The sequence below is a fragment of the Carcharodon carcharias genome, chromosome 34, assembly GCF_017639515.1.
Source record: "Carcharodon carcharias isolate sCarCar2 chromosome 34, sCarCar2.pri, whole genome shotgun sequence".
In the NCBI taxonomy this organism is placed as follows: Eukaryota; Metazoa; Chordata; class Chondrichthyes; order Lamniformes; family Lamnidae; genus Carcharodon; species Carcharodon carcharias.
Window position 1 is genome coordinate 6,200,366 of NC_054500.1, and position 12,795 is coordinate 6,213,160.

Sequence of the window (12,795 nt, forward strand, 5' to 3'; positions counted from 1 at the left end):
CCTCCACCCATATGGATTCTACATCTTCCAATCCAAGATAATTTCTTGCTATCGTACTTATTCATCTCATAATAACAAAGCTACCCCACCACCCTTTCCTTCCTGCTGGTCCTTTTGAAAAGTCACATACCCCTGAATATTTAGTTCCCAACTTTGATCTCCTTGTAACCATGTCCCCGTAATGGCTATAAGATCCTACCCATTAACCTCTATTTGTGCCATTAATTCATTTATTTTGTTCCAAATATTACATTCATTTCAGTAAAGAGCCATTAATTTTGCCTTTATACTATTTTATCCTCCTTTGACCCTATTTGCTGCTGTATTTTTATGTTTGTACACTCTGTCGCTTCCTGTCACACTCTGGGTATCTTTACCCAAATAGCTGCCTTGCAATGCTGCCATAACCTTTTGCTTTGTAAACCTATGTATCCCCTCTCCAGAACCCTCCCCCCTCTATTAAGTTTAATGCTCTCTCTACAGCCCTAGTTATTTGATTCACCGGGCCACTGGTCCCAGCACAGTTCAAATGAAGCCTGTTCCACCGGAACAGCTCCCTTCTACCCCAGTACTGGGCACCAGTGCCCCGTGAACTGAAACCCATTCCTCCCACAGCAATCTTTGAGCCATGCATTTAACTCCTTGACTTTATTTGCCCTATGCCAGTTTGCCCGTGACTCAGGCAGCAATCTTGGAGGTTCTGCTTTTTAATTTAGCTCCTAATGATTCAAATTCTTTCAGTGGAACCTCCTTTCTGGTCCTATCAATGTCATTGGTATCAACGTGGATGACGACAACTGGATCCCTCCCCTCCCACTCCAAGTTCCTCTCCAGCCCTGCGGAGATGTCCTTAACCCTGCCACTGGGCAGGCAACACAACCTTCAAGACTTACACTCAATGCTGCAGAGAAAAGGATCTATCCCCCTAATTATGCTGTTCCCTACCACCACTACTACGTTCCTATTTCCTCCCCCAACTTGAATGACTCCCTGTACCATGGCACCATGGTGAGTTTGCTCATTCCCACTGCAGTCCCTGCTCTCATGTGCACAGCTTGCAAGAACCTTGTAACTGTTGGGCAGTTGCAGGGGCTGAGGCACCTCGAACACCAACCCCTGGGTCCCCATATCTGCCTCACCTGCAGTCACATCCTCCTGTCCTGATCAGGGACCAAATTTGAATTACCTAATCTGAGGGTGTGACCGCCTCCTGGAACAAAGTGTCCAGGTAACTTTCCCCCTCCCTGATGTGGTGCAACGTCTGCAGCTCCGATTCCAGCTCCTCAACTCGGATCTGAAGTTCCTCAAGCCGCAGACACTTACAACGGATGAGTTCACTCTGGATCAACTTGGTGTCCAGTAGTTCCCACATGCTGTAGCAGCAACACATCACTCATCCTGCCATTGCTATCATATTTAATTAATTAATTACTCCCATATCCCTGCTCTTTACACTTCTTTGTAATTTTTTTTTTACACCAGTATCGATTTTATACTTAACAAGCTAGTTTTAAGAAAAAGAGAGAAAAGAAAGTCTAGGGACCTAAGCACAAACTAAAGACCTCACTTTAACTTTAAAGACTAGAAATACTCACCAATCCTACTCACCAATCAGCTGGTTTCCCTGCACCCGTGGTCTGTGATGTCACTCCGCCACTGGTCTCACTGCGGGTAGGCTTCTCGATCTGCACCTTTTATCTTCTTCCGCTCACCTCACGCTCAAAATATACTCCTTTGTGCCCAACAACTGCACACACTCAGTCGTAACAGACTGAGAAATACCATCGGAGATACCTAGCACAAAGCAAGATGGGTGTGGTTGCTGCAGGTCAATCATCTCAGCTCCAGGACATCACTGCAGGAGTTCCTCAGGACAGCATCCTCGGCCCAACCATCTTCAGCTGCTTCATTAATGACCATCCCTCCATCATAAGGTCAGAAGTGGGGATGTTCGCTGATGATTGCACAGTGTTCAGCACCATTCGCGACTCCTCAGATACTGAACCAGTACATGTACAAATGCAGCAAGACCTGGACAATATCCAGGCTTAGGCTGACAAGTGGAAAGTAACATTCACGCCACACAAGTGTCAGGCAATGACATCTCCAACAAGAAAGAATCTAACCATCGCCCCTGGACGTTCAATGGCATTACAATCACTGAATCCCTCACTATCAACATCCTGGGGGTCACCGTTGACCAGAAACTGAACTGGACTAGCCATATAAATACTATGGCTACAAGAGCAGGTCAGAGGCTAGAAACCCTGCGGTGAGTAACTCACCTCCTGACTCCCCAAAGCCTGCCCACCATCTACAAGGCACAAGTCAGGAGTGTGATGGAATACTCTTTATTTGCCTGGATGAGTGCAGCTCTCACAACACTCAAGAAGCTCAACACCATCCAGGACAAAGCAAACATCTTGATTGGCATCCCATCCACAAACATTCACTCCCTCCACCACTGATGCACAGTGGCAGCAATGTGTACCATCTACAAGATACACTGCAGGAATTCACCAAGCTTTAGGCAGCATCTTCCAAACTCACGGCCACTACAATCTAGAAGGACAAGGGCAGCAGATGGATGGGGAACACCTGGAAGTCCTCCTCCAAGTCACACACCATCCTGACTTGGAAATATATCACCGTTCCTTCACTGTCGCTGGGTCAGAACCCTGGAACTCCCTCCCTAACAGCACTGTGGGTGTACCTACACCACATGGACTGCAACGGTTCAAGAAGGCAGCTCACCCACCACCTTCTCAAGGGCAATTAGGGATGGGAAATAAATGCTGGCCTAGCAAGCGACACCCACATCTCGTAAGTGAATAAAAGAAAAATTCCAGCGTGAGATTTAGCTGCTATTCATAAGCCACTCAAGTTCTGGTTTTTCAGATCCATTAAGCTTCGGTCTGCAACCTCAGCCATCTTCCCTCCACCAGTATTGGCAGAGCCTGTTGTTGTCTCAATCAGGTTCTCTGGAGATGTCTCTTTCAACTTCTCCATCTCTGCACCTTTCCAAAGCCATCTCACAACCCATCTTCCTAATCTCCACCTGGCTCAGCATCCTCTATCTCTGAAGCACTTTGTTATATAATGAGTACTATACAGATCAAGTTACCATTTGCTTTGGCTGCTACCTGAAGATATAATCGTAAACATGTGACAGAAAAAGTTGGTTGACATTTTGCAGGAAGCCGTTTTTCAAAACTTGTGAAGGTCACCTCCAAATCATTATCTTTCAGACACTCATTGATCTATGTTTCCAGCAATTTCTGCTTCCATTTGATTACCAATGCTTATTTTTCTTTTTGTCATTCCAAATACCCCTGCATGGAACCCTGGCAGGAAATCATAGTTTAGGAATCATATTTTTTCTTTATATCATAACTTGGATAATTAACTGGAGAGGAAAGGTTTGAGGGCTACAGGAGAAATTGCAATAAGTGGGACTAGGTGAGTTGTTCTTGCAGAAATTTGGCACAGACCTGATGGGCTGAATGGCCTCCTTCTGTGCACTAACCATTTTAGAAAATTCTGGGGGCATGTGCTGGATTCCCAGTTAGTAAAGAGTTAGCTAGCCAGTTGGGTTGCTTCAGTTGGCCTTGCACACTGTGCTAATGAACAAAAGCAAATGGGGATGGGCAATGAATGCTGGCCTTACCAATGACACCCACACCTTGTAATTTAATTTGATGGGATATGACTTTGGTGTTGTATTTAACACTCTGCAGATACTAGCTTCTGATTGATTGTTCAATCTAACTGCTGTTCTCATCTTTAGCTTTGGTTTAATTTTAAAAGCATTGGTTTGACCACTGGTTTGACTGGTTTGGCCTAAACATGAGCTATGTGTGCTGGGCAGCTTTCCTCCTCTTTTATCAATTAGAGGTTCTGATTTCTCATTTGAGTCCAATCAAGACTTCCTCTGTATTAAGGCTCGCTGGTAGCTCTGAATGTGGCTATTGTAATGTAATTACTCTCAAGAATGCATATTGTATTGTACAGAGGCAACATTTCTGCTTAGTTTGGAAGATAGCAGGAAGACCTTTTAAAAGGATAAGAAGTGAATTTTTATTGATTTATTTCATCACACCTGCCCTGCCCTTACGAAGTGATGTTTCCTTGCCTTTTTAAATCAGGAGAATGGGTTGACTAGCTGATCGAGGAAGGGGAGGTAGTGAGTGTAAATGTACCCTGTCTTCTCTTACTTGAATCTTCATGTAAGGTCATGTTTATTTTTATTTTGATAAGATGGGTGTGATCAATTAATACAGAAATAAAGCTTCAGAATCACAGAATTTTAATGGCCCATTCACCCATCATGTGTGCACCAGCTCTCCAAATGAGCATTATGACCTAGTGCCATTGCCCTGCCTTTTCCCCATACCCCTGCACATTGTTTCTATTCAAATAATCATCTATTGCCCTCTTGAATGCCTCGATTGAATCTGCCTGCACCACACTTCCAGGCAGTGCATTCCAGACCCGAACCACTCGTTGCGTGAGAAAGTTTTTTCTCATGTCACATTTGCTTCTTTTGCAAATCACTTTAAATCTGTGCTCTCTCATACTCGATCCTTATCTGAGCGGGAACAGCTTCTCCCTATCTACTATGTCCAGCCCCCTCAGGATTTTGAAAATCTCCATCAAATAAAGAAGTAAACTAAATGTCATTTTCTCATCATTTGGAATCAGATAAAAAAATGTAATTTAACGCAAGAAAAAATGATTGAATAGAGGTACACATCACATCTCTCAGTGTAGAAAAGACTCAGAAATTAGCTCTTGTGCTTAGCACTTTTTGAGTCAGAAGGTTGTGGGTTCAAGCTTCACTCCAGAGGCTTGAACATGTAAATGTAGCTGACAGTCCTGGTATAGTGCTGAGGGAGTGCTGCATTATTGGAGGTGCTGTCTTTCAGTTGAAACGGAGATCAGGAGAAATTTTTTTCTCTCAAAGGGTTGTTAGTCTGTGGAATTCTCTCTCTCAGAAAGCAGTGTAGGCTGGGTCATTGAATTTGTTCAAGGTAGAGTAGGCAGATTTTTGATAGACAAAGGAGTCAAGGGTTATGGGGGGGAGATGGCAAACTGGAGACCAGCCATGATCTTATTGAATGACACAGCAAGCTCGAAGGGTTGAATGGCCTACTCCTGCTCCTAGGGTCCTATGAACCCAGGCTCTGTCTGGTCTCTCAGCTGAATGTAAAAGATCCTGTGGCCACTACTCAAAGAAAGTGCAGGGCAATGGTCCCTGGTGACTTTCTAGATATTGATCCCACAATCAACATAATTAAAAAACACATTATTTGGTCATGATTACATTGCTGTTTGTGGGATCTTGCTGTGTGCAAATTGACTGCCAGGTCTCCCACATTACAACAGTTCAAAAGTACTTCATTGGCTGTAAAGTGCTTTGCAAAATCTTGAGGTCATGAAAGGCGCTATGTAAATGCAAATCATTCATTTTTTCATTTTAAAATTGGGGTAAGGATAATTTAGCATTTTGATTTTAATGCTCTCACATAGAATTATCCAATATTTAATGTGTGGGCCAGTGCACATTCACTAAAATGATTAAAGACAGGGCTTACGGTTATCTAGGTGAAAGGATATTCTGAATTCCAGGCTGCTCCCTAGACATCAATACAGTTCCAGCACCTATCAATACTGTTCAAAATCAGACTGAATGGGAACCCTGAAGATAGCTTTATATGGGGCTGGAGGGGTGGGGTTGGGGGTGGGGTGAATCGCTATTGTCCAATGATGTTAACAACATTCATCATGTAGAACAAAAATGCTCAAGTCAACTAAAATAAAACAATGAATAATTGTATCAACATCAATAGTCATTGTTGGTGTCACATTCTATACTGGTGCCCCTGGGTATGGTATCATTGTAGCTCTGTTACCGAGTTAGTGATCTAGTAGGTTGGACTAATAATCCATACATGTGAGTTCAAATCCCACCACAGCAGATTGGGAATTTAAATTTAGTAATTTAATAAATCTAAAATAAAATAGTATCGGTGACGGTGACCGTGAAACTCTCAGGCAGCCATAAAACCCAAGAGGCTCACTCATGTCCTGTAAGGAAGGAAATCTGCCATCCTTACCAGGTCTGGCCAGATGTAACTCGAGACCCAAAGCAATTTAACTTCCATCTGAGCCTAGTAAGCCGTTCAGTTGTATGAAAACTGCTAAGAAAAGCTGTAATCCACATGGATTCCAGTGACTGAAGAAGGCAGCTCACCACCCACCTTCTCAAGTGTAGTTAGGGATGGGCAATAAATGCCAGCTTGCCACAGTCAGCCACATTCTGTTATATGGATATAAAAATGACTTATCCACTCATACCCTTCCAACCACCAGTGGTTCCCTATCCTCAATTCATGGATTTCCCAACAGTTGTCCAAGCTTTCTGGTCTCTACCTGACTTTTCACTCAGCTTGATGTGCCAACATGCACCTGAGCTCCCCGGCCTCTGGTCTCGTCTGTCAGCTTCTCCTGCCCTCACTCCTCCATCAGAAGTGGAGTCTACAGCTGCCATACGTCAGCACTTTGGAATTAGTTTCCTAACTGCCACCTCCCTCAGCTCCTTGTAAAGCTTTGCAAAATCTCACTCTCTGACCAGGCCTTTGATGACTCCTTGCAATTTGTCTATTTCCCACTCAGTGTCCTTCAAACCCTTAAAAGTCACCACATGAATCCGAGTTGGTGACATAACAGTTTGTGATGGTTATGTTGATCTGCGAACTAAGAGACTTACAGCAATTTTATACCGGTTTCACTGTTTTGTTTGCATAGTTACAGATCCAGTTCAGACAGTTGCAGTTATTGCTGAGTCTTTCGCTAAGTCATGAGCCATTTTTCGTGGTTTATGCACTTACACCTTTCACTGGGATGATAATGTCTGACTTCACAAAAGAAAAAGTACATTGGATGTCAGAAAGCATGATAGGGGCATTTCTTGTCTAAGATCTGTATTTGTTTTTTTTACGCATAGCACTGGGGACCAGCCTCCTGAAAACTGCTGGACTTCTCCATATGAAAAGACAGCATTATAATGTGTGAAACTAAATACCTAAATTAATTACCTTGATATGTGAACTATAAACTCAGTGGCAACAACAACTCCTATTCATACAGTGTCCTTAACATAATAAAATGTCCCAAGGTGCTTCACAGGAGCTACATAAAACAAACTTTCACTCCGAGCCACTTCAGGAGATGTTGAGGCAGGTCACCTAAAGCTTGGTCAAAGAGGTAGGTTTTAAAAAGTGTCTTAGAGGAGGAAAATGAGGTAGAGTGGTTTTAGGGAGGGATTTTCAGAGCTTAGGGCATTGACAGCTGAAGGCATGATCACTGATAGTGGAGCGATTAAAATTAAGGATGCGCTCAAGAGACCAGAAATTGAGGAGTACAGATATCTATGAAGCCGATCAGAGATAGAAGGGCGAGGCCAAGGAAGAATTTGAAAACAAGGATGAGAGTTTGAAAATTGAGGCGTTGCTAAACTGGGAGCAAGTGTACACCTGCAAGCAGACGGGCGATGGGTGAACAGGACATGGTGCGAGTTAGGACACAAGCAGCAGAGTTTTGGCCGACCTCAAGTTTACAGAGAGTAGAATGCGGGAAGCTGGCCAAGAGAGCATTAGAATAGTTAAGTCTGGAAGTAAGAAGACATGGATGAGGATTTCAGCCACAGGACAGCTGAGGCAGGGCGGTGTCAGGGAGATGATGGAGGTGGAAGTGAGCGGTCTTAGAGATCATATGGATGGATGGTTGAAAGCTTAATTCAGACCAAGTATGACACCAAAGTTGTTGAACAGTCTTGTTCAGCCTCAGGCAGTTGCCAGGGAGAGGAATGGAGTCGATGGCGAGGGAGCTGAGTTTGTAGCGGGGACCAAAGACAAAGGCTTCAATCTTCCCATACTGGAGGAAATTTCTGCTCGTCCAATACCGGATGTCCGTCCAGCAATCTGATAATTTAGAGACAGTGAAGGAGCCGAGAGAAGTGGTGGTAAAGTAGAGCTGGATGACGTCAGTGTATATGTGGAAACTAACGGGTTTACAGGTTATGTTGTGAGGGGCAGCATGTAGATGAGAAGTAGGAGGGGGGCAAGGATCAATCCTTGGGAGACGCCAGAGATAACAGCACAGAAGCAAGTAGAGAAGCCATTGATGACAATTCTCTGGCTACAAATAGATAAATGAGAATGGAACTAGGTACAATTGCAACCAGCTGGACAACAGAGAAGCTTGAGAGAAGGATGGTGTGATCAACTGTGACAAAGGCTGCAGCAGGCCAGGAAGGATGAGGCAGATTCATAAGATTCTCATTTTTGTGGATTTGTGATGCCAAAGGCTGGCTGGAAGTTTCATTACATGACCGGCCAGCTCCAAGTGCCTCTCTTCGTCAAATAGCACTTCTCCCATAAAACTGTCCAAAAAAAAAAAATAATTTAACGATTGTATGTTTTTCTTTTCCCCTGGGTATTGCTCACAACTGTGCCTAGGAGATTCATCTTTAATTCCTGGTGACTTCAGAACAATCCTGAAGCAGTGGCGATGCCATCAGTTTCCAGAATGCAGGGACAGTTCCATTGTTGAGCGCTGTTGCTGGAGGGAGATTATGCACCTGCAGTTGGCTGTGTTTCTCTAGAGTGAAATCATACAGCACAGAAAGATATTATTTGGCTCATTGTGTCTGTACTGGTAAGGTCTCACTGCTTGGCCGCCTGAGGCTTTGGAATAGAAAATTCACAAACCTCATGAATATAACTGAAACCTTCAGTTGACTCCCATTTGCATAATGGAACAAACAAATGCTACAGTTTGGTACAGCCTGTTTATTACATTTTAAGAATTCCTATTAAACTGAAACATGTTGTGAATTAAATGAAACACCAGCCAAGTTTGACTATCAATAGAGGAGCTAAAATTCACTGCTAAATGAATTCCTTCCATTTTATTACCTGCTGCCTATAACAAAAACAATTTGAATATTTCTTATTCCTCTGTCCTTGCAATAGTTAGGCCCAAAGAATGTTTCTTTCCTGACAAGGATGTCCATGACAAATACAGTCTAGCACCGGCTGAAAGGGCATCACTTACTGAGGGAAAGGGGAGTCTTGGAGGAGAGGAAGGGAGAATAGATTGCCTTTTAAGAAATCTCATTATTTATATAATGCTCAAGTACTGTTTGATTTAATTTTTAAATCAAATCGTTAACCATTGCTGTGTGACGATGACAAGTTCTACGGTACTGGTAGCTCATGGTCACTCCAGCAGTCAGTCCTTGCTTGGTTCCGTTGGTTCCTCAAGCTTTTTCTCTTCAGTCCTGCAAATCTTCATCCTCATCAGCTTCATCCTCATCAGCTTCATCCTGAAAGGGGGGAAGACAACACAATCAAATTCAATGGCTTGTTCACTACCTGAACTCTGTTAAATTGTACTGAAAACAAATGTAATCTCATTAATCTCTTCTCTACTGCTGTCTTATGCTGGGTCCTGTTCAAAGGCTGTGAGTGTGATTCATTGTGTTTAGAATTTGAGACAATTCTCTTAGGAGTTTGCTGTGTGCAAATTGGCTGCCATGTTTCTTACATTACAAAACTGACTCCAGTTCAAAAGTGACTGTATAGTTATTTGGGATTTCTGGTGGCTGTGAAAGAAAATATATAAATATCAATCTATCTTTATCCCTTTTATTGCATGGGGAAAGTGAACAGCTATGTTAACTGGAAACGCTTGATATATGTTTCATGCTTGGCTACAGTTGAGTTGCAACCAGTATAACCTCAATATAGTGCCAGATTCCTTGCACTATTTAACTAAATCAGGTTTAGGCATCATGTCTTCCAAGTGCCATAGCATAGAATAAGAGCAAAATACTGTGCATGCCAGAAATGTAAAATAGAACAGTAAGTGCTGGAAATACTTGGCGGGTCCGACAGCATCTGTGGAGAGAGAAGCAGAGTTAACATTTCAAGTCGAATATAACTCATAAGGTTAACTCTGTTTCTCTCTCTACAGATGCTAGTCAGACCTGCCGAGTATTTCCAACACTTTCTGTTTTTATGCCATAATATAGCTTTGTGTTGCTGTGAAGCTAAATGTTGATGCAAAGGGATGTGTATATCTGAGGTTTAAAGTCTGAGAGGTAGTCTACTTTATAATTTGCCATTGAATATATATCAATATGGCAGTGTCATTGAGGACACTGATGTGCTAAGGATACATAGGGAGACATTCAAGTTTTGGAAGAGAATACATCTCTTTGCCTCCCTGCCCAGAAAAATTATCACCAGCAATGTTTCCCTGAAATCTCTCTGAGTGGTGTCACTAAGCAACTTTCAGGTGATGAGAACCATAAATGCATTGGGAAGTGGGCACTGAAAGATCATTGGTTCATGAGCAATCTGTCAAAAAGGTCAAATCAAATAATAGGCCTAAGATTTTAAACCAGATGCGTATTTACAGAGGTTCTATTGGAATAGAAATGATTGAAGACGGTTTGCCAGAATATATATTGGGGACTCTAAGCTTGACTGGATCAATTAAATATCATATATGATCCTTCCAGTCAAACAGAAGAATTAATGAGTGGAAGGAGGAGATGGTGAAAGCACTGATTAGAATTAGGCATTAAAAACCAGTTTAAGGAGCTGGGTTCTGATTCACCCTCCACCCCTTCACCCTGCCCCCCCCACTTCCACCCCAGTGAGTTGGGTCTCATTCCCTCACCCTCTCACCATGAATTGGGTCTCATTCCCTCACCCTCTCACCGTGAGCTGGGTCTCATTCCCTCACCCTCTCACCGTGAGTTGGGTCTCATTCCCTCACCCTCTCACCGTGAGTTGGGTCTCATTCCCTCACCCTCTCACCGTGAGTTGGGTCTCATTCCCTCACCCTCTCACCGTGAGTTGGGTCTCATTCCCTCACCCTCTCACCATGAGTTGGGTCTGATTCCCTCACCCTCTCACTGTGAGTTGGGTCTGATTCTCTCACCCTCTCACCGTGAGTTGGGTCTGATTCTCTAACCCTCTCACCATTAAGTTGGGTTCTGATTTCCTCTTGCCCCCCGCCCCACTCCCCACATCCACCCCATCGCTGAGCATCGGGTTCTGATTCACTGAACAATGAAACATCATAAATGAATGATAGGTGAGATATGCTGTCATGTGATTTACACCAATGAATTACAGTGCTTGTGCAAAACAACAAATCAGAGAAACATTTATTAACTCCACTGTATATGTAAACATTAGTGATACTGGCTCTATTGATTCTCGAATAAGGCATTTTAAGTGTCATCGTGAAACACGGCCAGTTTCAGTTGCAGCCTGCAATCATTGATAGTTTCAGTGCTTGAAGTTACTATAAGTTTGATAAACCTTAAAAAAAATGCCCCAGCAGACTTGGCTGTCAGTACATGAGCTGAATTGAAGCAGAGGTAGTTTTGACCAATTTACTTATGAAACTGTTCTCCTTATTCACAGCTGTAGATGAGATTGTGTATTGGCAAATTGATTAGCAAAATATTTTAAATTATATTTCTCACCTGTTGGTCGTATTCACTCTCCGTGTCTGCTGTTTGGGCTGTGTCAGAGGCACTGATGTTGCATTCATTTGTGTATGTCGTGCGGTAACTGTGGAAATATGGAAGATATTTGTAGTTATTATTAGTCATAGATAGCCTAGTGGTTTGAGAGTTCAAATCCCACCCTTATGAAGATCAACTCTGAAATCTGGCAATTCCAGGGCTGGCCCCAGTAAATGACCATAGAGGAATGGGAGCCTGGCACTCCTTATTGGTTTGGCTGACATGTAACCCCAATCTCACAACATGTGGTTGATGTTAAATACTCTGGGCAACTAGGGATGGGCAATAAAATCTTTCTTGTCAGTGTTGCCCACATCCCAAGATCAAACCAATTTTAAAGATATCATGTTGGGGTTCTCTTCTTCTCTCTGGCACTGACCCATACTGAGCTACAGTCCCATGCGTGGTGCCTCACCAAATTACAATTCTTCATGTATCTGTGTGTGGGCAGGCGAGCAACACAACTGATGCTGATCTTATCATTACACAAATGTCCATGCTGCACTTCCTAATGGAGGAGGTTTGATGGCAATCAGGAGTATTGGCTGAATTTTTTTTCTCCTTAGCTCAGAGCCATTGCGGGTTCTTTATTATATGGGGTGATTACCTGCCAGGCATATCAGTCATCCTGCACGTGCGCAACCATACGGGAGCCAAGCCCAAAGACCTCTCCATCAGAACCTTGCATCTCCTTTGTGATTGTGCAGGTTCCTCCTTGGTGCTGGCTGGCTGGAGAAGATCAGTAACTCAAGGAATGTGAGGGAATGGTGGGGGAGTAGATCAGGAACTCAAGGAAGAAATGCAGTGGCTGCCCAGGGTTGGGGGGTGGGAGTGGAAAAATAGGAAGAACGAGGAGAGGCAATATAAACTAAATGGTACAATTTTAAAAGGGGTTGTAGGAACAGAGAGACCTGCGGGTGTATGCAAACAAGTCTCTGTAGGTGGTAGGACAAGTAGAAATGGTTGTTAAAAGTATTACAGGGCCCTGGGCTTTATTAATAAAAGCATAGGGTACAAAAGCAAAGAAGCTATGCTAAATCTTTATAGACATTGATTGCTTTCAACTGGGGTATTGTGGTCAATACCAGGCACCAGACTTCATGAGGGATGTCAAGGCCTTAAAGAAGGTGCAGAGGAAATCTACTAGAATGGTATCAAAGTTGAAAGACTTCAGGGGGGGTCTAGAG

The 12,795-nt window shown here is 43.2% G+C and overlaps 1 protein-coding gene across 1 annotated transcript in view; it reads right to left on the minus strand.

Moving 5' to 3' along the window:
• Positions 1–8,984: 8,984 nt before the first annotated feature.
• The window catches only part of LOC121272522 (regulator of microtubule dynamics protein 3-like), a 59,649-nt gene continuing 55,838 nt past the window's right edge, over positions 8,985–12,795 (minus strand). Inside the window, exons 12-13 of the mRNA XM_041179137.1 lie at positions 11,567–11,654; positions 8,985–9,388 (exon numbers count right to left, since the gene is read on the minus strand). Coding sequence (XP_041035071.1) covers positions 9,338–9,388; positions 11,567–11,654 — 139 coding nt within the window. The 3' untranslated portion in view covers positions 8,985–9,337. The remainder of the gene's footprint in view (positions 9,389–11,566; positions 11,655–12,795) is intronic.